A 26,675-nucleotide genomic window follows, 5' to 3' on the forward strand; every position below is an offset into this window, starting at 1 on the left:
AGCAAACTCTTAGGCGCAGATAGAATATGGTACCGTGGCAGGGTGTTCGACTCTACTTATCACTTGAGTGCACTACTATTCACCGTATGCCGGGACATAGGCCCTGAAGCGTCCCCGAATATTCTAATAGCCCCCGAGTGCCCACCAGAAGGATACCCCCTTATATACTCGGACTTGCCAGTAATACGGGAAATGTTCTCGCTCAGAGCCCCTCCTCAAGATCCCGACGAAGCGTCCACCAGTACCTGGACGCCACTTACCCCCTTGTCCAGTACCCCAAACCGGGTTGACCGTCCCCAACCCAAAGTCTCCTTTACCCCAAGCGGCCTCCCGGACGCCAGTAGTTGGGCTGACAGTCCTCCCTCTCCACCCGACACCGTACCCCGCGAGGTAAACTCTCGGCCTATCGGAGAGAGAGCAACGAACGAAGGTTCCATAATGGGGGTGACGCTACCCCAATTCGTAGAAGCCCTCACTGTGGCATCCCAGTCTCAAAGTTATAGGAAGCTTAAGGCCTTCTCTGGATTACTTCCAATACCCCCGGGGGAAGAAGGAATAGACCTGTGGAGGGAGAATGCAGTAAAAGTAGTAGAGGAGTGGTCGTGCACTGACACTGTAAAGCGGCAGCGTATTATGGAATGCCTCAGACCCCCTGCGTCTACTATGTTGACCATCCACAGGGACCAACACCCAGAGTTGACAGCGTTGGAAATGGTGGCGTTCCTGTTGGAGGCGTACGGACTAGCAGAAGACGAAGGAGCGCTCTGGACGAAGTACTTCCGTCTTTATCAGAAGGAAGGAGAGGACCTGTCGGCTTTCATCCACCGCCTACAGCTGGTCCTCGGGGTCCTACTCAATCGTAAGCTGGTCTCCGCATCGGGGATGGATGAAGCTCTCCATAAACAGTATCTGCGGGGATCAAGCCCCACTCACCCCATAGCCAACATGCTCCGCAGCAAGATAATGGACGGGGGCCCCTACAAGTTCACCGAGTTGCTGCGGCAAGTGAAACTACAGGAGGCTCATGTTATGCTACACTCCACCGCTACACCTAAGAGCTCCTCTGCCTCCAAAGGAAAGGGCTCTACGGGAAAGAAGGAAGAGTCTACTGCCTTGTCCAAAGGGTACAAACCACGACCCCCCGACCGACCACCTTCCCCATCCACGAGTCGCCCGGAAAGCCGCCCAGTGGTATGCTATAACTGCGGCAAGAAGGGCCACGTAATCCGTAATTGCCCAGAAAAGGAAGTTCACCCTGAGGAACACCCTTCCGATAGAGGAAAATCAGCCCGATCTATGGTCTGCAGTGTACCAATGGCTGAAGCTGACCTCGAACTCACTCATTCTGGAACTGGAACCCCGGATGCCCCTTCTGACGCCGGCCCCAGTGATGACGCCCCATCCGGTGAAGCTTGCAGTCAAGTGGGCCCTGCGGCCATCGTGCCCGTGGTACTAGAAGGGATATACGCCTCGGCCCTATTGGACACAGGGTCACAAGTAACCATAATATATCGCAGGTTTTATGATCAGCACCTTCAACACTGCCCACTAAGGCCGGCCGAACATATGAAGGTTAGGGGGTTAAGTAATGAAGACTACCCCATCGATGGGATTGTAAAGGTCCAACTGGACATACTCCAACTGTTTACCGGCAAGAAGCACCCCATGCAGGTAGCGGCCATGGTATGCCCGGAGCCCCAAGACCATTGCAAGTACCCAATCATCTTGGGAACCAATGCAGACATAGTGCAAGCTATAATCCGAGCCTACTTGAGAGAGACCAACGAGTTGCCGCTGGCCGATTCGCTCCTAGACCCCATCTTACGAGAAGAATGCCACTGGGTGTATGCATTGGAGCGTCATGGGGACCTCTACAATCGTCAACGAGGACTGACGACCATATTACCAGGGGGAGTGCAAAAGATGGCCGTCTGGTGTTGTTATCCCGACCGAGACCAGAACGACCAACTGTTCTCGCTGGAGAGTGAGCCTGAAGAAGAAGAGGTTCAGCGAGGGTATAGAATACTACCCGAAGTGAGGGAATGGACGGCTAAGATCCCTATTCGAACCCACGTATATGTGCAGAATCTCTCCCCCTTTCCGATGGAGTTTGATGTCGACCAGAAGTTGGGATGCATATATCCGGTCAGCCCGGTGGGAGCCACACCTCAGGTGAAGGCGGCGGCCGCGCACGAGCGGATAGTCGATCTGGACTTCAACTTCGGCGAATCGACCCTGTCCACAGAGTGGAAAAAACGGTTGACCACCCAGCTGATGCAACGACGACATGTGTTCTCCACGAGCGAGATGGATGTGGGGTGCAGCCGCAGTGCCCAACATACCATTCGGATGAGTGATGCCACCCCGTTCCGGGAACGTTCTCGTCGCCTTGCCCCTCGGGATGTGGACGATGTGAGGAACGCCATCCAAGACATGGAAACCGCTGGGATTGTGACGGAATCACGAGGACCTTATGCGTCGCCCATAGTGGTGGTGCGGAAAAAGAACGGGTCCGTACGACTGTGTATCGACTATCGGACACTGAACAACCGCACGATCCCGGATCAATACAACCTTCCGCGCATTGAAGAGATCCTGAATGCGCTGAATGGGAGTCACTGGTTTAGCGTGCTGGACCTCCGATCAGGGTACTATCAGGTGCCCATGACGGCGGAAGACCAGGAGAAAACGGCTTTCGTCTGCCCCCTGGGATTCTATCAATTCACCCGTATGCCCCAAGGTATATGTGGGGCGCCTGCTACGTTCCAAAGGTTGATGGAAAAGACAATCGGGGACATGATTCCCCGGGAGTGCCTGGTGTACCTGGACGACATCATCGTCTTCGGAAGGACTCTGGAAGAGCACGAAGAGCGGTTGTTTAAGGTGATCGATCATCTGGGAAACGAAGGGTTGAAATTGTCCCTAGACAAGTGCCGATTTTGCCATACCTCGGTGACCTACGTGGGGCACATCGTGTCCGCCAAAGGGATCGCCACCGACCCTGCCAAGGTAGAGGCCGTGGTGAACTGGCCTCGCCCAGAGAACGTCACAGAGCTGCGATCCTTCCTGGGGTTCTGTGGGTATTATCGCCGCTTCGTGGAAGGGTACTCGAGCAAGGCTAAACCCTTGAACAATCTGTTGAAGATATACCCTTCCGAGACCGGGAAGAAGGCTGTACCAGCCCGCCAACCGTTTGGTGACAAATGGACCTCTGAGTGTGAGCAGGCCTTCCTGAAGCTGAAGAAGTGTCTGACCGAAGCGCCTGTACTTGCTTATGCGGATCCCGAACAGCCTTACGTCCTGCATGTGGATGCTAGTCTAAATGGACTAGGCGCCGTCCTGCACCAGAAGCACCCGGAGGGCCTGCGGCCGGTAGCTTACATCAGCCGAAGCTTGACACCCAGTGAGCAGAGATACCCCGTCCACAAGTTGGAGTTTCTGGCTCTCAAGTGGGCGATCACCGAGAAGCTCCACGATTACTTGTACGGTGTCACCTTCGAGGTAAGGACGGATAACAACCCCCTCACGTACATCAATACGTCGGCCAAACTAGATGCAGCAGGCCACCGATGGCAGGCCGCCCTCAGTAACTACAGCTTCTCCTTGAAGTATAAGCCGGGGCCATTGAATATTGGGGCGGACGCCCTCTCCCGAAGACCAGGACTACTCGCTACCCCCGATGATGAGGAATGGGAAGAACTTCCCGGCCCCGGAGTGCGGGCTATGTGTAAAACTGCAGCCATAGTTAATGACCAAGTGGCCTTCTCCGAGTTACGAGTGATCGACTCTTTGGGATGCCAGTCGCAGGCTGTCCCCGCCGCCTACTGCGACCCAAAAGGGATGCACCTCACGCACGACAAGGTGTTCCGGTGGAAAGATCTGGTAGACTACCAAATTCGAGATCCGGTCACTAGCATCATCCGGCACGCCGTTGAAAAAAGGAACCCAGCCCTTCTGAAACGTGCGCCCAATGACTTGGTGGCCTTACTCATGCGAGAATGGGACAAATTTGAAGTGGACAACTGCTTGCTCTATCGGGTGGTGCAATATCATAATCACCCGGATAGGAGACAACTAGTCCTACCCAAGAACTTACAATACCTGGTGTTGAAGTCCCTACACGATGAACACGGGCACCTAGATGTAGAGAAGACTTTTGGGCTAGTCCGAGACCGGTTCTTCTGGCCCAAGATGAGGGAAGCGGTGGAACAACACTGCCGCCGTTGTTCCCGGTGCATTCAACGCAAGACGTTGCCTACCAGAGCAGCTCCCATGGCCCATCTTAAGAGTTCTGGTCCGATGGACTTGGTGTGTATGGACTTTTTATGTATCGAACCTGATAGCCGAGGCATCGGTAACGTGCTGGTCATCACGGACCATTACACCCGATATGCACAGGCCTTCCCCACAAAAGACCAGAAGGCTATCACGGTCGCGAAAGTTCTATGGGAAAAGTTCTTCGTGCATTACGGTCTTCCAAACCGACTTCACTCCGACCAAGGGCGAGATTTTGAGAGTACTCTGATCCGAGAATTACTTAAAATGCTGAACGTCGCCAAGTCCCTGACGACTCCGTACCACCCCGAAGGAGATGCTTTGCCTGAACGATTCAACAGGACCCTGTTGGACATGCTTGGAACTCTGAAGGGAACGCAGAAAGCAGAATGGAGTCGTCACGTAGAAACGTTGGTACACGCGTACAACTGTACTCGCCATGAGTCCACTGGGTTCTCCCCGTACTTCCTCATGTTTGGGCGGGAGGCAAGACTCCCCGTAGATGTGCGTCTTCGAGTCTCAACGGATGGGATACACAATGCTACCCATTTCCAGTATGTGCAAAGGCTAAAGGACAGTTTGCAGCAAGCTTACCAACAGGCTGAGAAGTCTACAGCTAAACTGAATGCTGGCAATAAGAGACGATACGACAATAAAGTCAAATATCGAGAGTTACGTCCTGGGGACGCTGTGTTACTTCGTAATTTGGGAGTCCCCGGAAAACATAAACTGTCAGACCGATGGAGAGATGGCGTATATGAGGTAGAGTCACAGATGCCCGGCCTCCCGGTCTATCGCATCAAAGACACAGACGGCCGGGTAAAGGTGTGGCATCGTAATCACCTTCTCCCTATTCCCCAAGTGGGAGGCGAAGAAGAAGAAATACAGGCCACACCGCTCAACGGTGAGTCCGATCTATCAGAGGTGGGTCAAGAGACTGTAAATAACGAGACCCACTCTGAAACTCCTGAAGACCCTATGGAGGGACCCTCTCAAAGGGACTATTCCACAGAAGGGGCATCTCCCGGAGGAGCTACGGGTAAAGGGCCCCGTAGGCCAACGCCTACTAAGGTGGCACCAACAGGCCAGCCTTTGGATCCACAGAGCCCGTGCTTTGTGCCTAACAGAGACTGTTCAGAGACATTTCTCCCCTCAAGGGACGAGGCTGAGCCTCAGGACTGTACTTATTACTCCCCAGAGGGAGTTGCTGAAGAACAACTCCGTAGGAGCCAAAGGGCCAGGTACCCTCCAACTCGGGTAACCTATGATCAAATGGGGGCACCCCAGTATGAGGCTCAGCAGTGGTCTCGGAGCAAAATCCAATCCGTGATTGTGATGCTCACAGAATTGTGTAACCTTGTTTAAAGTTGATGCAATGTGCTAAGTTGTATTCGTACCAGATGCATTTTATTATATAACGGTTGTGTATAGTAGTAAGTTATGTGGTCCAAGCGGGGACGTTGGAGTTTCACCAGGGGGAGGATGTAGCCAGGTCCCCCTCGCGCACTCGCCCCCTCCCTTGTCCCCCCCCCTCGCGCACTCGCCTCCTCCTTCACCGTTGCGAGCGCGCGGTGTTGCTGTGCGGCCGGTTGCTAGGGAAGCGGGTCGGGCGGTTGCCGGGGACGCGAGCGGCGAGCAGGCCGGTTGCCGGGGACGCGATCGGGCCGTCGCTAAGGCCGCGATCGCGTTGCCACCGGCCCGGCGGCTAGCGGAGCAGGGCGCCGCCATGACAGTTAGCTCAAGGATAGACGGCCAGCCCCCAGGGTGCATAGGGGCAGAGACACCTGACGCCAGGGAGCCAATAGGGCTGAGGGATTTGCCCGGGAAAGGAGAGATACTTTTCGCGGGGTTTTGCAGTGACACAGGCAGTCAGGATCCGGACCAGCTAGGGGTAAGAGGTGGATGCAGGGGTCAGTGACCCTCTGCATTAGGCCAGCAGCCCCCAGGCCCCCAGTTAGGTCCTGAGCCACTTAATAGCTTGTGGAGTATAGGGACAGGCCCTAGATAGGGACACTGACCCATTTATTGGTAGCTTAGTCAGGGACACAGTGCTAAAGCCGTGCGGCCCTGCGAGGTGGGTTCTGGGCTCAGAACACTATCAAAGACCCTGGGACTAGGTGATATTATCCGCGCTGGAATTCACCCAACGCGGTGTGGAGGACAACGTCGGATCGGGCGGAACTCCGGTGATATCGCGGTACCCGTGGCTGGAGCCCGGGCAGGTAACCTGCAACTCACGTGCACCAACCAGGCCTATCACCAGACATAGTGGCTGCGCAGTCACACATACATATGCAGACATTGGTATATGATTTTGGGAGTGCAAGACATTTGGGTGGGGGTTACTGGACACAGGGTGGGGTCACTCTGCGGGAGGTTAGCGTCCGCCGTGACGCCTAGAGGTGGTAGCGTCCGCCATGACGCCTAGAGGTGTTAGCGTCCGCCGTGACGCCTAGAGGTGGTAGCGTCCGCCGTGACGCCTAGAGGTGGTAGCGTCCGCCGTGACGCCTAGAGGTGGTAGCGTCCGCCGTGACGCCTAGAGTGGTTAGCGTCCGCCGTGGCGCATGTGTTGAGATGTAATGTGATAAGTTGCTGCATGTAGTAAAGTTAATAGTTATATAGAGCTGTCTGTGTGGTCATTGTGTATTGTCCTGCGAGGAACTACTTCCCCTCTGGTGGGAGCCATCGCAGGTGGAGGCGCTGCATCATTAGTATTGTAATACATTGCCCCAGGTTCCCTTAGCGGATGCTCAGCCTTCTGTGAGCCAACAGGTATTGCACCACGCACCCCCTTGGTAACATTACATGTTCCCTCCACGCACGCGGTATATGCGATTGGGTGGGGTGATATGACCGTTACATTTGGAGGCGCTGCTGAGATGCTTAGACCTGGGGTGCCCTATTCAAAACCGAATCACCAAAAATCAGCATCATGGTAATTCACTCACGTCAAGAGGTCCACGCGTGGGCCACCACCGTCCGTGAACCACCTAGACATGTGGTTGCAGTAGGGAACGTCCCGGCGTTAGTACCTGAAACTGACATCCGGAACTCACTGAGCAAACTCTTAGGCGCAGATAGAATATGGTACCGTGGCAGGGCGTTCGACTCTACTTATCACTTGAGTGCACTACTATTCACCGTATGCCGGGACATAGGCCCTGAAGCGGCCCCGAATATTCTAATAGCCCCCGAGTGCCCACCAGAAGGATACCCCCTTATATACTCGGACTTGCCAGTAATACGGGAAATGTTCTCGCTCAGAGCCCCTCCTCAAGATCCCGACGAAGCGTCCACCAGTACCTGGACGCCACTTACCCCCGTGTCCAGTACCCCAAACCGGGTTGACCGTCCCCAACCCAAAGTCTCCTTTACCCCAAGCGGCCTCCCGGACGCCAGTAGTTGGGCTGACAGTCCTCCCTCTCCACCCGACACCGTACCCCGCGAGGTAAACTCTCGGCCTATCGGAGAGAGAGCAACGAACGACGGTTCCATAATGGGGGTGACGCTACCCCAATTCGTAGAAGCCCTCACTGTGGCATCCCAGTCTCAAAGTTATAGGAAGCTTAAGGCCTTCTCTGGAGTACTTCCAATACCCCAGGGGGAAGAAGGAATAGACCTGTGGAGGGAGAATGCAGTAAAAGTAGTAGAGGAGTGGTCGTGCACTGACACTGTAAAGCGGCAGCGTATTATGGAATGCCTCAGACCCCCTGCGTCTACTATGTTGACCATCCACAGGGACCAACACCCAGAGTTGACAGCGTTGGAAATGGTGGCGTTCCTGTTGGAGGCGTACGGACTAGCAGAAGACGAAGGAGTGCTCTGGACGAAGTACTTCCGTCTTTATCAGACGGAAGAAGAGGACCTGTCGGCTTTCATCCACCGCCTACAGCTGGTCCTCGGGGTCCTACTCAATCGTAAGCTGGTCTCCGCATCGGGGATGGATGAAGCTCTCCATAAACAGTATCTGCGGGGATCAAGCCCCACTCACCCCATAGCCAACATGCTCCGCAGCAAGATAATGGACGGGGGCCCCTACAAGTTCACCGAGTTGCTGCGGCAAGTGAAACTACAGGAGGCTCATGTTATGCTACACTCCACCGCTACACCTAAGAGCTCCTCTGCCTCCAAAGGAAAGGGCTCTACGGAAAAGAAGGAAGAGTCTACTGCCTTGTCCAAAGGGTACAAACCACGACCCCCCGACCGACCACCTTCCCCATCCACGAGTCGCCCGGAAAGCCGCCCAGTGGTATGCTATAACTGCGGCAAGAAGGGCCACGTAATCCGTAATTGCCCAGAAAAGGAAGTTCACCCTGAGGAACACCCTTCCGATAGAGGAAAATCAGCCCGATCTATGGTCTGCAGTGTACCAATGGCAGAAGCTGACCTCGAACTCACTCATTCTGGAACTGGAACCCCGGATGCCCCTTCTGACGCCGGCCCCAGTGATGACGCCCCATCCGGTGAAGCTTGCAGTCAAGTGGGCCCTGCGGCCATCGTGCCCGTGGTACTAGAAGGGATATACGCCTCGGCCCTATTGGACACAGGGTCACAAGTAACCATAATATATCGCAGGTTTTATGATCAGCACCTTCAACACTGCCCACTAAGGCCGGCCAAACATATGAAGGTTAGGGGGTTAAGTAATGAAGACTACCCCATCGATGGGATTGTAAAGGTCCAACTGGACATACTCCAACTGAACACCGGCAAGAAGCACCCCATGCAGGTAGCGGCCATGGTATGCCCGGAGCCCCAAGACCATTGCAAGTACCCAATCATCTTGGGAACCAATGCAGACATAGTGCAAGCTATAATCCGAGCCTACTTGAGAGAGACCAACGAGTTGCCGCTGGCCGATTCGCTCCTAGACCCCATCTTACGAGAAGAATGCCACCGGGTGTATGCATTGGAGCGTCATGGGGACCTCTACAATCGTCAACGAGGACTGACGACCATATTACCAGGGGGAGTGCAAAAGATGGCCGTCTGGTGTTGTTATCCCGACCGAGACCAGAACGACCAACTGTTCTCGCTGGAGAGTGAGCCTGAAGAAGAAGAGGTTCAGCGAGGGTATAGAATACTACCCGAAGTGAGGGAATGGACGGCTAAGATCCCTATTCGAACCCACGTATATGTGCAGAATCTCTCCCCCTTTCCGATGGAGTTTGATGTCGACCAGAAGTTGGGATGCATATATCCGGTCAGCCCGGTGGGAGCCACACCTCAGGTGAAGGCGGCGGCCGCGCACGAGCGGATAGTCGATCTGGACTTCAACTTCGGCGAATCGACCCTGTCCACAGAGTGGAAAAAACGGTTGACCACCCAGCTGATGCAACGACGACATGTGTTCTCCACGAGCGAGATGGATGTGGGGTGCAGCCGCAGTGCCCAACATACCATTCGGATGAGTGATGCCACCCCGTTCCGGGAACGTTCTCGTCGCCTTGCCCCTCGGGATGTGGACGATGTGAGGAACGCCATCCAAGACATGGAAACCGCTGGGATTGTGACGGAATCACGAGGACCTTATGCGTCGCCCATAGTGGTGGTGCGGAAAAAGAACGGGTCCGTACGACTGTGTATCGACTATCGGACACTGAACAACCGCACGATCCCGGATCAATACAACCTTCCGCGCATTGAAGAGATCCTGAATGCGCTGAATGGGAGTCACTGGTTTAGCGTGCTGGACCTCCGATCAGGGTACTATCAGGTGCCCATGACGGCGGAAGACCAGGAGAAAATGGCTTTCGTCTGCCCCCTGGGATTCTATCAATTCACCCGTATGCCCCAAGGTATATGTGGGGCGCCTGCTACGTTCCAAAGGTTGATGGAAAAGACAATCGGGGACATGATTCCCCGGGAGTGCCTGGTGTACCTGGACGACATCATCGTCTTCGGAAGGACTCTGGAAGAGCACGAAGAGCGGTTGTTTAAGGTGATCGATCGTCTGGGAAACGAAGGGTTGAAATTGTCCCTAGACAAGTGCCGATTTTGCCATACCTCGGTGACCTACGTGGGGCACATCGTGTCCGCCAAAGGGATCGCCACCGACCCTGCCAAGGTAGAGGCCGTGGTGAACTGGCCTCGCCCAGAGAACGTCACAGAGCTGCGATCCTTCCTGGGGTTCTGTGGGTATTATCGCCGCTTCGTGGAAGGGTACTCGAGCAAGGCTAAACCCTTGAACAATCTGTTGAAGATATACCCTTCCGAGACCGGGAAGAAGGCTGTACCAGCCCGCCAACCGTTTGGTGACAAATGGACCTCTGAGTGTGAGCAGGCCTTCCTGAAGCTGAAGAAGTGTCTGACCGAAGCGCCTGTACTTGCTTATGCGGATCCCGAACAGCCTTACGTCCTGCATGTGGATGCTAGTCTAAATGGACTAGGCGCCGTCCTGCACCAGAAGCACCCGGAGGGCCTGCGGCCGGTAGCTTACATCAGCCGAAGCTTGACACCCAGTGAGCAGAGATACCCCGTCCACAAGTTGGAGTTTCTGGCTCTCAAGTGGGCGATCACCGAGAAGCTCCACGATTACTTGTACGGTGTCACCTTCGAGGTAAGGATGGATAACAACCCCCTCACGTACATCAATACGTCGGCCAAACTAGATGCAGCAGGCCACCGATGGCAGGCCGCCCTCAGTAACTACAGCTTCTCCTTGAAGTATAAGCCGGGGCCATTGAATATTGGGGCGGACGCCCTCTCCCGAAGACCAGGACTACTCGCTACCCCCGATGATGAGGAATAGGAAGAACTTCCCGGCCCCGGAGTGCGGGCTATGTGTAAAACTGCAGCCATAGTTAATGACCAAGTGGCCTTCTCCGAGTTACGAGTGATCGACTCTTTGGGATGCCAGTCGCAGGCTGTCCCCGCCGCCTACTGCGACCCAAAAGGGATGCACCTCACGCACGACAAGGTGTTCCGGTGGAAAGATCTGGTAGACTACCAAATTCGAGATCCGGTCACTAGCATCATCCGGCACGCCGTTGAAAAAAGGAACCCAGCCCTTCTGAAACGTGCGCCCAATGACTTGGTGGCCTTACTCATGCGAGAATGGGACAAATTTGAAGTGGACAACTGCTTGCTCTATCGGGTGGTGCAATATCATAATCACCCGGATAGGAGACAACTAGTCCTACCCAAGAATTTACAATACCTGGTGTTGAAGTCCCTACACGATGAACACGGGCACCTAGGTGTAGAGAAGACTTTTGGGCTAGTCCGAGACCGGTTCTTCTGGCCCAAGATGAGGGAAGCGGTGGAACAACACTGCCGCCGTTGTTCCCGGTGCATTCAACGCAAGACGTTGCCTACCAGAGCAGCTCCCATGGCCCATCTTAAGAGTTCTGGTCCGATGGACTTGGTGTGTATGGACTTTTTATGTATTGAACCTGATAGCCGAGGCATCGGTAACGTGCTGGTCATCACGGACCATTACACCCGATATGCACAGGCCTTCCCCACAAAAGACCAGAAGGCTATCACGGTCGCGAAAGTTCTATGGGAAAAGTTCTTCGTGCATTACGGTCTTCCAAACCGACTTCACTCCGACCAAGGGCGAGATTTTGAGAGTACTCTGATCCGAGAATTACTTAAAATGCTGAACGTCGCCAAGTCCCGGACGACTCTGTACCACCCCGAAGGAGATGCTTTGCCTGAACGATTCAACAGGACCCTGTTGGACATGCTTGGAACTCTGAAGGGAACGCAGAAAGCAGAATGGAGTCGTCACGTAGAAACGTTGGTACACGCGTACAACTGTACTCGCCATGAGTCCACTGGGTTCTCCCCGTACTTCCTCATGTTTGGGCGGGAGGCAAGACTCCCCGTAGATGTGCGTCTTCGAGTCTCAACGGATGGGATACACAATGCTACCCATTTCCAGTATGTGCAAAGGCTAAAGGACAGTTTGCAGCAAGCTTACCAACAGGCTGAGAAGTCTACAGCTAAACTGAATGCTGGCAATAAGAGACGATACGACAATAAAGTCAAATATCGAGAGTTACGTCCTGGGGACGCTGTGTTACTTCGTAATTTGGGAGTCCCCGGAAAACATAAACTGGCAGACCGATGGAGAGATGGCGTATATGAGGTAGAGTCACAGATGCCCGGCCTCCCGGTCTATCGCATCAAAGACACAGACGGCCGGGTAAAGGTGTGGCATCGTAATCACCTTCTCCCTATTCCCCAAGTGGGAGGCGAAGAAGAAGAAATACAGGCCACACCGCTCAACGGTGAGTCCGATCTATCAGAGGTGGGTCAAGAGACTGTAAATAACGAGACCCACTCTGAAACTCCTGAAGACCCTATGGAGGGACCCTCTCAAAGGGACTATTCCACAGAAGGGGCATCTCCCGGAGGAGCTACGGGTAAAGGGCCCCGTAGGCCAACGCCTACTAAGGTGGCACCAACAGGCCAGCCTTTGGATCCACAGAGCCCGTGCTTTGTGCCTAACAGAGACTGTTCAGAGACATTTCTCCCCTCAAGGGACGAGGCTGAGCCTCAGGACTGTACTTATTACTCCCCAGAGGGAGTTGCTGAAGAACAACTCCGTAGGAGCCAAAGGGCCAGGTACCCTCCAACTCAGGTAACCTATGATCAAATGGGGGCACCCCAGTATGAGGCTCAGCAGTGGTCTCGGAGCAAAATCCAATCCGTGATTGTGATGCTCACAGAATTGTGTAACCTTGTTTAAAGTTGATGCAATGTGCTAAGTTGTATTCGTACCAGATGCATTTTATTATATAACGGTTGTGTATAGTAGTAAGTTATGTGGTCCAAGCGGGGACGTTGGAGTTTCAGCAGGGGGAGGATGTAGCCAGGTCCCCCTCGCGCACTCGCCCCCTCCCTTGTCCCCCCCCCCTCGCGCACTCGCCTCCTCCTTCACCGTTGCGAGCGCGCGGTGTTGCTGTGCGGCCGGTTGCTAGGGAAGCGGGTCGGGCGGTTGCCGGGGACGCGAGCGGCGAGCAGGCCGGTTGCCGGGGACGCGATCGGGCCGTCGCTAAGGCCGCGATCGCGTTGCCACCGGCCCGGCGGCTAGCGGAGCAGGGCGCCGCCATGACAGCTCGCGCATGCGCAGGATGCCAGCTAGCGCGGGAGGCCCCTGATAGCTCGCGCATGCTCGAGGATAGACGGCCAGCCCCCAGGGTGCATAGGGGCAGAGACACCTGACGCCAGGGAGCCAATAGGGCTGAGGGATTTGCCCGGGAAAGGAGAGATACTTTTCGCGGGGTTTTGCAGTGACACAGGCAGTCAGGATCCGGACCAGCTAGGGGTAAGAGGTGGATGCAGGGGTCAGTGACCCTCTGCATTAGGCCAGCAGCCCCCAGGCCCCCAGTTAGGTCCTGAGCCACTTAATAGCTTGTGGAGTATAGGGACAGGCCCTAGATAGGGACACTGACCCATTTATTGGTAGCTTAGTCAGGGACACAGTGCTAAAGCCGTGCGGCCCTGCGAGGTGGGTTCTGGGCTCAGAACACTATCAAAGACCCTGGGACTAAGGTGATATTATCCGCGCTGGAATTCACCCAACGCGGTGTGGAGGACAACGTCGGATCGGGCGGAACTCCGGTGATATCGCGGTACCCGTGGCTGGAGCCCGGGCAGGTAACCTGCAACTCACGTGCACCAACCAGGCCTATCACCAGACATAGTGGCTGCGCAGTCACACATACATATGCAGAAATTGGTATATGATTTTGGGAGTGCAAGACATTTGGGTGGGGGTTACTGGACACAGGGTGGGGTCACTCTGCGGGAGGTTAGCGTCCGCCGTGACGCCTAGAGGTGGTAGCGTCCGCCGTGACGCCTAGAGGTGGTAGCGTCCGCCGTGACGCCTAGAGTGGTTAGCGTCCGCCGTGGCGCATGTGTTGAGATGTAATGTGATAAGTTGCTGCATGTAGTAAAGTTAATAGTTATATAGAGCTGTCTGTGTGGTCATTGTGTATTGTCCTGCGAGGAACTACTTCCCCTCTGGTGGGAGCCATCGCAGGTGGAGGCGCTGCATCATTAGTATTGTAATACATTGCCCCAGGTTCCCTTAGCGGATGCTCAGCCTTCTGTGAGCCAACAGGTATTGCACCACGCACCCCCTTGGTAACATTGCATGTTCCCTCCACGCACGCGGTATATGCGATTGGGTGGGGTGATATGACCGTTACATATCTATATATATATATATATATATATATATATATATATATATATACAGTGGTTGACAAATCACCAAAAAATCTACTCGCCACACAAAAAAATCTACTCGCCACCTAGTACCAAACGTGTGCTGCTTGGGCCAATATTTACTCGCCCGGGGGTTAAATCCACTCGCCCGGGGCGAGCAAATGTATAGGTTTGTCGAACACTGTATATATATATATATATATATATATATATATGTAACGGTCATATCACCCCACCCAATCGCATATACCGCGTGCGTGGAGGGAACATGCAATGTTACCAAGGGGGTGCGTGGTGCAATACCTGTTGGCTCACAGAAGGCTGAGCATCCGCTAAGGGAACCTGGGGCAATGTATTACAATACTAATGATGCAGCGCCTCCACCTGCGATGGCTCCCACCAGAGGGGAAGTAGTTCCTCGCAGGACAATACACAATGACCACACAGACAGCTCTATATAACTATTAACTTTACTACATGCAGCAACTTATCACATTACATCTCAACACATGCGCCACGGCGGACGCTAACCACTCTAGGCGTCACGGCGGACGCTACCACCTCTAGGCGTCACGGCGGACGCTACCACCTCTAGGCGTCACGGCGGACGCTACCACCTCTAGGCGTCACGGCGGACGCTAACCTCCCGCAGAGTGACCCCACCCTGTGTCCAGTAACCCCCACCCAAATGTCTTGCACTCCCAAAATCATATACCAATGTCTGCATATGTATGTGTGACTGCGCAGCCACTATGTCTGGTGATAGGCCTGGTTGGTGCACGTGAGTTGCAGGTTACCTGCCCGGGCTCCAGCCACGGGTACCGCGATATCACCGGAGTTCCGCCCGATCCGACGTTGTCCTCCACACCGCGTTGGGTGAATTCCAGCGCGGATAATATCACCTTAGTCCCAGGGTCTTTGATAGTGTTCTGAGCCCAGAACCCACCTCGCAGGGCCGCACGGCTTTAGCACTGTGTCCCTGACTAAGTTACCAATAAATGGGTCAGTGTCCCTATCTAGGGCCTGTCCCTATACTCCACAAGCTATTAAGTGGCTCAGGACCTAACTGGGGGCCTGGGGGCTGCTGGCCTAATGCAGAGGGTCACTGACCCCTGCATCCACCTCTTACCCCTAGCTGGTCCGGATCCTGACTGCCTGTGTCACTGCAAAACCCCGCGAAAAGTATCTCTCCTTTCCCGGGCAAATCCCTCAGCCCTATTGGCTCCCTGGCGTCAGGTGTCTCTGCCCCTATGCACCCTGGGGGCTGGCCGTCTATCCTCGCGCATGCGCGAGCTATCAGGGGCCTCCCGCGCTAGCTGGTATCCTGCGCATGCGCAAGCTAACTGTCATGGCGGCGCCCTGCTCCGCTAGCCGCCGGGCCGGTGGCAACGCGATCGCGGCCTTAGCGACGGCCCGATCGCGTCCCCAGCAACCGGCCTGCTCGCCGCTCGCGTCCCCGGCAACCGCCCGACCCGCTTCCCTAGCAACCGGCCGCACAGCAACACCGCGCGCTCGCAACGGTGAAGGAGGAGGCGAGTGCGCGAGGGGGGGGGACAAGGGAGGGGGCGAGTGCGCGAGGGGGACCTGGCTACATCCTCCCCCTGGTGAAACTCCAACGTCCCCGCTTGGACCACATAACTTACTACTATACACAACCGTTATATAATAAAAATGCATCTGGTACGAATACAACTTAGCACATTGCATCAACTTTAAACAAGGTTACACAATTCTGTGAGCATCACAATCACGGATTGGATTTTGCTCCGAGACCACTGCTGAGCCTCATACTGGGGTGCCCCCATTTGATCATAGGTTACCCGAGTTGGAGGGTACCTGGCCCTTTGGCTCCTACGGAGTTGTTCTTCAGCAACTCCCTCTGGGGTGTAATAAGTACAGTCCTGAGGCTCAGCCTCGTCCCTTGAGGGGAGAAATGTCTCTGAACAGTCTCTGTTAGGCACAAAGCACGGGCTCTGTGGATCCAAAGGCTGGCCTGTTGGTGCCACCTTAGTAGGCGTTGGCCTACGGGGCCCTTTACCCGTAGCTCCTCCGGGAGATGCCCCTTCTGTGGAATAGTCCCTTTGAGAGGGTCCCTCCATAGGGTCTTCAGGAGTTTCAGAGTGGGTCTCGTTATTTACAGTCTCTTGACCCACCTCTGATAGATCGGACTCACCGTTGAGCGGTGTGGCCTGTATTTCTTCTTCTTCGCCTCCCACTTGGGGAATAGGGAGAAGGTGATTACGATGCCACACCTTTACCCGGCCGTCTGTGTCTTTGATGCGATAGACCGGGAGGCCGGGCATCTGTGACTCTACCTCATATACGCCATCTCTCCATCGGTCTGCCAGTTTATGTTTTCCGGGGACTCCCAAATTACGAAGTAACACAGCGTCCCCAGGACGTAACTCTCGATATTTGACTTTATTGTCGTATCGTCTCTTATTGCCAGCATTCAGTTTAGCTGTAGACTTCTCAGCCTGTTGGTAAGCTTGCTGCAAACTGTCCTTTAGCCTTTGCACATACTGGAAATGGGTAGCATTGTGTATCCCATCCGTTGAGACTCGAAGACGCACATCTACGGGGAGTCTTGCCTCCCGCCCAAACATGAGGAAGTACGGGGAGAACCCAGTGGACTCATGGCGAGTACAGTTGTACGCGTGTACCAACGTTTCCACGTGACGACTCCATTCTGCTTTCTGCGTTCCCTTCAGAGTTCCAAGCATGTCCAACAGGGTCCTGATGAATCGTTCAGGCAAAGCATCTCCTTCGGGGTGGTACGGAGTCGTCCGGGACTTGGCGACGTTCAGCATTTTAAGTAATTCTCGGATCAGAGTACTCTCAAAATCTCGCCCTTGGTCGGAGTGAAGTCGGTTTGGAAGACCGTAATGCACGAAGAACTTTTCCCATAGAACTTTCGCGACCGTGATAGCCTTCTGGTCTTTTGTGGGGAAGGCCTGTGCATATCGGGTGTAATGGTCCGTGATGACCAGCACGTTACCGATGCCTCGGCTATCAGGTTCGATACATAAAAAGTCCATACACACCAAGTCCATCGGACCAGAACTCTTAAGATGGGCCATGGGAGCTGCTCTGGTAGGCAACGTCTTGCGTTGAATGCACCGGGAACAACGGCGGCAGTGTTGTTCCACCGCTTCCCTCATCTTGGGCCAGAAAAACCGGTCTCGGACTAGCCCAAAAGTCTTCTCTACACCTAGGTGCCCGTGTTCATCGTGTAGGGACTTCAACACCAGGTATTGTAAGTTCTTGGGTAGGACTAGTTGTCTCCTATCCGGGTGATTATGATATTGCACCACCCGATAGAGCAAGCAGTTGTCCACTTCAAATTTGTCCCATTCTCGCATGAGTAAGGCCACCAAGTCATTGGGCGCACGTTTCAGAAGGGCTGGGTTCCTTTTTTCAACGGCGTGCCGGATGATGCTAGTGACCGGATCTCGAATTTGGTAGTCTACCAGATCTTTCCACCGGAACACCTTGTCGTGCGTGAGGTGCATCCCTTTTGGGTCGCAGTAGGCGGCGGGGACAGCCTGCGACTGGCATCCCAAAGAGTCGATCACTCGTAACTCGGAGAAGGCCACTTGGTCATTAACTATGGCTGCAGTTTTACACATAGCCCGCACTCCGGGGCCGGGAAGTTCTTCCCATTCCTCATCATCGGGGGTAGCGAGTAGTCCTGGTCTTCGGGAGAGGGCGTCCGCCCCAATATTCAATGGCCCCGGCTTATACTTCAAGGAGAAGCTGTAGTTACTGAGGGCGGCCTGCCATCGGTGGCCTGCTGCATCTAGTTTGGCCGACGTATTGATGTACGTGAGGGGGTTGTTATCCGTCCTTACCTCGAAGGTGACACCGTACAAGTAATCGTGGAGCTTCTCGGTGATCGCCCACTTGAGAGCCAGAAACTCCAACTTGTGGACGGGGTATCTCTGCTCACTGGGTGTCAAGCTTCGGCTGATGTAAGCTACCGGCCGCAGGCCCTCCGGGTGCTTCTGGTGCAGGACGGCGCCTAGTCCATTTAGACTAGCATCCACATGCAGGACGTAAGGCTGTTCGGGATCCGCATAAGCAAGTACAGGCGCTTCGGTCAGACACTTCTTCAGCTTCAGGAAGGCCTGCTCACACTCAGAGGTCCATTTGTCACCAAACGGTTGGCGGGCTGGTACAGCCTTCTTCCCGGTCTCGGAAGGGTATATCTTCAACAGATTGTTCAAGGGTTTAGCCTTGCTCGAGTACCCTTCCACGAAGCGGCGATAATACCCACAGAACCCCAGGAAGGATCGCAGCTCTGTGACGTTCTCTGGGCGAGGCCAGTTCACCACGGCCTCTACCTAGGCAGGGTCAGTGGCGATCCCTTTGGCGGACACGATGTGCCCCACGTAGGTCACCGAGGTATGGCAAAATCGGCACTTGTCTAGGGACAATTTCAACCCTTCGTTTCCCAGACGATCGATCACCTTAAACAACCGCTCTTCGTGCTCTTCCAGAGTCCTTCCGAAGACGATGATGTCGTCCAGGTACACCAGGCACTCCCGGGGAATCATGTCCCCGATTGTCTTTTCCATCAACCTTTGGAACGTAGCAGGCGCCCCACATATACCTTGGGGCATACGGGTGAATTGATAGAATCCCAGGGGGCAGACGAAAGCCGTTTTCTCCTGGTCTTCCGCCGTCATGGGCACCTGATAGTACCCTGATCGGAGGTCCAGCACGCTAAACCAGTGACTCCCATTCAGCGCATTCAGGATCTCTTCAATGCGCGGAAGGTTGTATTGATCCGGGATCGTGCGGTTGTTCAGTGTCCGATAGTCGATACACAGTCGTACGGACCCGTTCTTTTTCCGCACCACCACTATGGGCGACGCATAAGGTCCTCGTGATTCCGTCACAATCCCAGCGGTTTCCATGTCTTGGATGGCGTTCCTCACATCGTCCACATCCCGAGGGGCAAGGCGACGAGAACGTTCCCGGAACGGGGTGGCATCACTCATCCGAATGGTATGTTGGGCACTGCGGCTGCACCCCACATCCATCTCGCTCGTGGAGAACACATGTCGTCGTTGCATCAGCTGGGTGGTCAACCGTTTTTTCCACTCTGTGGACAGGGTCGATTCGCCGAAGTTGAAGTCCAGATCGACTATCCGCTCGTGCGCGGCCGCCGCCTTCACCTGAGGTGTGGCTCCCACCGGGCTGACCGGATATATGCATCCCAACTTCTGGTCGACATCAAACTCCATCGGAAAGGGGGAGAGATTCTGCACATATACGTGGGTTCGAATAGGGATCTTAGCCGTCCATTCCCTCACTTCGGGTAGTATTCTATACCCTCGCTGAACCTCTTCTTCTTCAGGCTCACTCTCCAGCGAGAACAGTTGGTCGTTCTGGTCTCGGTCGGGATAACAACACCAGACGGCCATCTTTTGCACTCCCCCTGGTAATATGGTCGTCAGTCCTCGTTGACGATTGTAGAGGTCCCCATGACGCTCCAATGCATACACCCGGTGGCATTCTTCTCGTAAGATGGGGTCTAGGAGCGAATCGGCCAGCGGCAACTCGTTGGTCTCTCTCAAGTAGGCTCGGATTATAGCTTGCACTATGTCTGCATTGGTTCCCAAGATGATTGGGTACTTGCAATGGTCTTGGGGCTCCGGGCATACCATGGCCGCTACATGCATGGGGTGCTTCTTGCCGGTGTTCAGTTGGAGTATGTCCAGTTGGACCTTTACAATCCCATCGATGGGGTAGTCTTCATTACTTAACCCCCTAACCTTCATATGTTCGGCCGGCCTTAGTGGGCAGTGTTGAAGGTGCTGATCATAAAACCTGCGATATATTATGGTTACTTGTGACCCTGTGTCCAATAGGGCCGAGGCGTATATCCCTTCTAGTACCACGGGCACGATGGCCGCAGGGCCCACTTGACTGCAAGCTTCACCGGATGGGGCGTCATCACTGGGGCCGGCGTCAGAAGGGGCATCCGGGGTTCCAGTTCCAGAATGAGTGAGTTCGAGGTCAGCTTCTGCCATTGGTACACTGCAGACCATAGATCGGGCTGATTTTCCTCTATCGGAAGGGTGTTCCTCAGGGTGAACTTCCTTTTCTGGGCAATTACGGATTACGTGGCCCTTCTTGCCGCAGTTATAGCATACCACTGGGCGGCTTTCCGGGCGACTCGTGGATGGGGAAGGTGGTCGGTCGGGGGGTCGTGGTTTGTACCCTTTGGACAAGGCAGTAGACTCTTCCTTCTTTTCCGTAGAGCCCTTTCCTTTGGAGGCAGAGGAGCTCTTAGGTGTAGCGGTGAAGTGTAGCATAACATGAGCCTCCTGTAGTTTCACTTGCCGCAGCAACTCGGTGAACTTGTAGGGGCCCCCGTCCATTATCTTGCTGCGGAGCATGTTGGCTATGGGGTGAGTGGGGCTTGATCCCCGCAGATACTGTTTATGGAGAGCTTCATCCATCCCCGATGCGGAGACCAGCTTACGATTGAGTAGGACCCCGAGGACCAGCTGTAGGCGGTGGATGAAAGCCGACAGGTCCTCTCCTTCCTTCTGATAAAGACGGAAGTACTTCGTCCAGAGCGCTCCTTCGTCTTCTGCTAGTCCGTACGCCTCCAACAGGAACGCCACCATTTCCAACGCTGTCAACTCTGGGTGTTGGTCCCTGTGGATGGTCAACATAGTAGACGCAGGGGGTCTGAGGCATTCCATAATACGCTGCCGCTTTACAGTGTCAGTGCACGACCACTCCTCTACTACTTTTACTGCATTCTCCCTCCACAGGTCTATTCCTTCTTCCCCCTGGGGTATTGGAAGTACTCCAGAGAAGGCCTTAAGCTTCCTATAACTTTGAGACTGGGATGCCACAGTGAGGGCTTCTACGAATTGGGGTAGCGTCACCCCCATTATGGAACCTTCGTTCGTTGCTCTCTCTCCGATAGGCCGAGAGTTTACCTCGCGGGGTACGGTGTCGGGTGGAGAGGGAGGACTGTCAGCCCAACTACTGGCGTCCGGGAGGCCGCTTGGGGTAAAGGAGACTTTGGGTTGGGGACGGTCAACCCGGTTTGGGGTACTGGACACGGGGGTAAGTGGCATCCAGGTACTGGTGGACGGTTCGTCGGGATCTTGAGGAGGGGCTCTGAGCGAGAACATTTCCCGTATTACTGGCAAGTCCGAGTATATAAGGGGGTATCCTTCTGGCGGGCACTCGGGGGCTATTAGAATATTCGGGGCCGCTTCAGGGCCTATGTCCCGGCATACGGTGAATAGTAGTGCACTCAAGTGATAAGTAGAGTCGAACACCCTGCCACTGTACCATATTCTATCTGCGCCTAAGAGTTTGCTCAGTGAGTTCCGGATGTCAGTTTCAGGTACTAACGCCGGGACGTTCCCTACTGCAACCACATGTCTAGGTGGTTCACGGACGGTGGTGGCCCACGCGTGGACCTCTTGACGTGAGGGAATTACCATGATGCTGATTTTTGGTGATTCGGTTTAGAATAGGGCACCCCAGGTCTAAGATCTCAGCAGCGCCTCCAAATGTAACGGTCATATCACCCCACCCAATCGCATATACCGCGTGCGTGGAGGGAACATGCAATGTTACCAAGGGGGTGCGTGGTGCAAGACCTGTTGGCTCACAGAAGGCTGAGCATCCGCTAAGGGAACCTGGGGCAATGTATTACAATACTAATGATGCAGCGCCTCCACCTGCGATGGCTCCCACCAGAGGGGAAGTAGTTCCTCGCAGGACAATACACAATGACCACACAGACAGCTCTATATAACTATTAACTTTACTACATGCAGCAACTTATCACATTACATCTCAACACATGCGCCACGGCGGACGCTAACCATTCTAGGCGTCACGGCGGACGCTACCACCTCTAGGCGTCACGGCGGACGCTACCACCTCTAGGCATCACGGCGGACGCTACCACCTCTAGGCGTCACGGCGGACGCTAACCTCCCGCAGAGTGACCCCACCCTGTGTCCTGTAACCCCCACCCAAATGTCTTGCACTCCCAAAATCATATACCAATGTCTGCATATGTATGTGTGACTGCGCAGCCACTATGTCTGGTGATAGGCCTGGTTGGTGCACGTGAGTTGCAGGTTACCTGCCCGGGCTCCAGCCACGGGTACCGCGATATCACCGGAGTTCCGCCCGATCCGACGTTGTCCTCCACACCGCGTTGGGTGAATTCCAGCGCGGATAATATCACCTTAGTCCCAGGGTCTTTGATAGTGTTCTGAGCCCAGAACCCACCTCGCAGGGCCGCACGGCTTTAGCACTGTGTCCCTGACTAAGTTACCAATAAATGGGTCAGTGTCCCTATCTAGGGCCTGTCCCTATACTCCATAAGCTATTAAGTGGCTCAGGACCTAACTGGGGGCCTGGGGGCTGCTGGCCTAATGCAGAGGGTCACTGACCCCTGCATCCACCTCTTACCCCTAGCTGGTCCGGATCCTGACTGCCTGTGTCACTGCAAAACCCCGCGAAAAGTATCTCTCCTTTCCCGGGCAAATCCCTCAGCCCTATTGGCTCCCTGGCGTCAGGTGTCTCTGCCCCTATGCACCCTGGGGGCTGGCCGTCTATCCTCGCGCATGCGCGAGCTATCAGGGGCCTCCCGCGCTAGCTGGTATCCTGCGCATGCGCGAGCTAACTGTCATGGCGGCGCCCTGCTCCGCTAGCCGCCGGGCCGGTGGCAACGCGATCGCGGCCTTAGCGACGGCCCGATCGCGTCCCGGCAACCGGCCTGCTCGCCGCTCGCGTCCCCGGCAACCGCCCGACCCGCTTCCCTAGCAACCGGCCGCACAGCAACACCGCGCGCTCGCAACGGTGAAGGAGGAGGCGAGTGCGCGAGGGGGGGGGACAAGGGAGGGGGCGAGTGCGCGAGGGGGACCTGGCTACATATATATATATATATATATATATAGAGTTTGGTTTTAATATATGGAATGGTTTTGAAGCAAAAGGTTGCACTGTGTGCTCATTTGCATGTCATTTCCCAGAATCCCTTGCTGCAGTGGAAGTGATGTGTGCTTGGTGATAATGGTGAAAGGCAGGGTTGCAGACCTGTCTAAGGCCTCGGGCATGGTCAGCGCTTATGCGCTGACCCATGCTGAGGCGCGCTGCTGCTCGGCACTGAGCCCCTGCAGCCGCAATGAGAGCGGCTTTAGCAGGGGCTCACGCACGCTTGCGGAACCGTGTATCTCACGAGTCTTCAGATTTGGCGCTTGCCGGAGCACAGAGCCGGTCACGTGAGCCGTTAGCCCAATGAGGGCGAACCAGCTCCGTGACGTCACTGGCCCGCCCCCAGACCTGCACCCGACACGCCCACGGATGGCGCGCTGTGTAAGGCCAGGGAAAGACTGTATATATATACACACCGGGGGAAGGACAAGCACTGATAACATTCCAAGAGATACTGTTTTTAAGTATACCCTTTGCTTGCTTCATTCATTGTAACATCGCCGGAAGAAGAGATCAGTGTATCTCGAAAGCTCGCACAAATAAAAGCATTTCGTTAGCCACAGAACGGTATCATCTATTTATTTTTTGATTGTGTGTGTGTGTGTGTGTGTGTGTGTGTGTGTGTGTGTGTGTGTGTGTGTGTGTGTGTGTGTGTGTGTGTGTGTGTGTGTGTGTAAAATTGGTGTACATATCTCTCTCTATCTGGCAGTAATCCCTGGTAAGAAGGCAGGGTTGCCAGTAGTTATCATGGAGGTTTGCCCTCAAACCCTGTGATGTGTCATATGTAGCAAAGGAAGTGACAGCATGCTTTGTGTCCACTGTTAGTGACACAGAGGTGGGTCTTTCTGGAGCCTATATATTGCACAGCACTTCCTAAAGTTAGTGTGTTATGCTGGGTTCATTCAGTGAGAAGGAGGTTGAGTCTAGTGTCTGCAGCAATTCAAGTCTGTCAAAGAGGTACGTGGCAAAGTGACAAGCTGATTACACACTGTGTTCAGGGCTCTGGCACAGCTGGTGGTCTCCCTTAGGGGAGAGGTGGGAAGACAACTTGATTAGAGAGCAGGAGGAACCTTCCTGGGGATGGACAACATGAGAATGTGCGGCTAAGTGTCGGCCGCTGTGATGGGCAGTCTGCCATGTAACGTGCTAATAAAGATGCCCATGAGAAAGAGACCCTTCTTGCCTTTGAATGGAGTTACTTAGGAAGAAGGTGCACCTAGGAGTTCTCTTCCAGAAACTCCTCCCTGCTATCGTGGGGATCTGGGAGGGATGGAGGCGCTGTACCAATCGTGAGTAGAACTCAGCACACTACCTCAGACGCCTGTCATGGTGAAATCCCCAACAACATCAAGCGGGAGACTCAGGAGTCCTGTGAGCCAGCAGGTGCACCACACTACACAGACATGTAACTGGGGGCAGATTATGCACAGAGGGGCCAATGTGAGATTGGCTATATGCTAACGGTGGAGGTTTTTTGTTGCCTTTTTCACCCACCGTAACTTAAAATGTAATGGTATATATATGCCTCACGTGGCCTTTACCCCACATGGTGCCCCACTGTCCAACCACCTTGTCCACTCCCTGGTCAGGTTTCCCCCAGTGTACTGAGGTGCCTTGGGCACCTAACCACTCAGTGTCTACAGAAGCCACAACCCACCCCAGAGAGCGGTAGCGCTACCCACAGAAATTGTGTGTATTGTTGGTACACTTGTTGGAATGCGATACCTGCCGAGTGCTCCGGAACCCGGGTACTGGCAACTGATGAAAGGGATCAGGCAGGTCCCACGTAGTCGTCGTCCGCGATGGTGTCCGCCTCTGTGTGGGGTAGACTCCCGTTGGAGTGTCCCACCTTTGATAGTCTCTACTTGCGGTGGTGGGCTGGTCCCAGACCATAGGCCGCAAATACTGCACGGCGTCGTGCTGTGTCCCTGACACTATACAACTAATGGGGAAAGTGTCCCCGTCTCATGGGGCCTTCCCTAGCGTACATACAACCTATTGGGGGTCGGGGCCTAGCTGGAGCCTGAAGGGGAACTCTAGGCCTAGTCTCAGGGGCACAGGCTCCTGAGACACTACGTTACCCCTCTGTCTCCCAGCTCCGACAGGCGTGACTCTGCTTCGCGCCAAACTTTACTACTGTACTCCCTAGCTGGCTGTGATCCTGGCAGCCCTATTAGCTGTTCGCTCATCACTTGATCACAGCCATAGAGGCTGCTGGGGGCTGTAGTCCCATGTAGAGCCTATGCTGTAATGGCCGCCCCTCTGTACTCTCTAATGCGCATGCGCGAGCTTCTGTAATGGCCGCCGCTGCCTCAGCCATACTACGCATGCGCGGCTATTATCAAGATGGCGGCGCCCTGCGAAGGGAGCCGCCGTGGACCTGCGGCGACACCCTCGCCATTCTGACTGCCCACAACTCTCCCGGCTCCTCCCTGCCTAGCCGCACTCTCCCCAGCCACAGCGGGGGTAACCCAGAGGGAGTCCTGGCCATATATATATATATATATATATATATATATATATATATATATATATATAAACAAAACAAAAGATTGGGAAGGGAGGGGACCATGCAGCACAGAGTATAAACACATTGGAGGAAGTTGCAGACACAATCACAGAGCCTGCTGTATAGTGCTTTGTAACTACAGAGGGGAGCTGTGGAACTTGGAGGAATGATATTGCTGTAGCCAGGGGACCTGTGTGTGGACGCACAAAACTGGAGATACCCGGCTGTGAAGCAGAAGGAGACACACAAGTTCCCGGAACACGCACAACGGAGGACTGAGGGTTACAACCAATGCACATATTTTACTGAATTGTTGTGTGACCTGATTTTAGCTTGTTATATTAAAACCTGAAACCCTTTACACTATGGAGCCCGCGCTGTCCCTTTTTGTTTTTATATATATATATATATATATATATACTAGCTGATATACCCAGCGTTGCCCGGGCTTGCAGGGGCGGGGGGCGTGGAAGGGCAGGGGGCATGGAGTGGAAGGGCAGGGGGGCGAAGGGCAGGGGGCAAGGGGCGGGCGTGGAAGGGCGGGGGGTGGTTGTTTTGGGTATTGCGGAGGGCGAAGGGCAAGGAGGGGGATTGCGGAGGGCGAAGGGCAGGGAGGGCGAAGGGTCTATTTCTGTTTCCCCCAGTTTCCTCCCCCCTTTTTGCAGCTCTGCCTGCTAGCCCTCTATTTCGATGTAAGCTTTCTCTGCAGCTTCACTCGTAG

The 26,675-nt window shown here is 54.6% G+C and overlaps 1 protein-coding gene across 1 annotated transcript; it reads left to right on the forward strand.

The window, feature by feature from the left end:
• Window positions 1-1,668: 1,668 nt before the first annotated feature.
• Window positions 1,669-26,675, forward strand: LOC142490697 (uncharacterized). The gene is made up of 5 exons (XM_075593115.1): window positions 1,669-3,546; window positions 4,123-5,571; window positions 10,037-10,886; window positions 11,820-12,788; window positions 26,620-26,675. Exons 1-5 carry the CDS (start codon window positions 1,681-1,683, stop codon window positions 26,673-26,675), a joined length of 5,190 nt encoding a protein of 1,729 aa, XP_075449230.1. The 5' UTR covers window positions 1,669-1,680.

This window comes from Ascaphus truei, chromosome 3, assembly GCF_040206685.1.
Source record: "Ascaphus truei isolate aAscTru1 chromosome 3, aAscTru1.hap1, whole genome shotgun sequence".
Classification (NCBI taxonomy): Eukaryota; Metazoa; Chordata; class Amphibia; order Anura; family Ascaphidae; genus Ascaphus; species Ascaphus truei.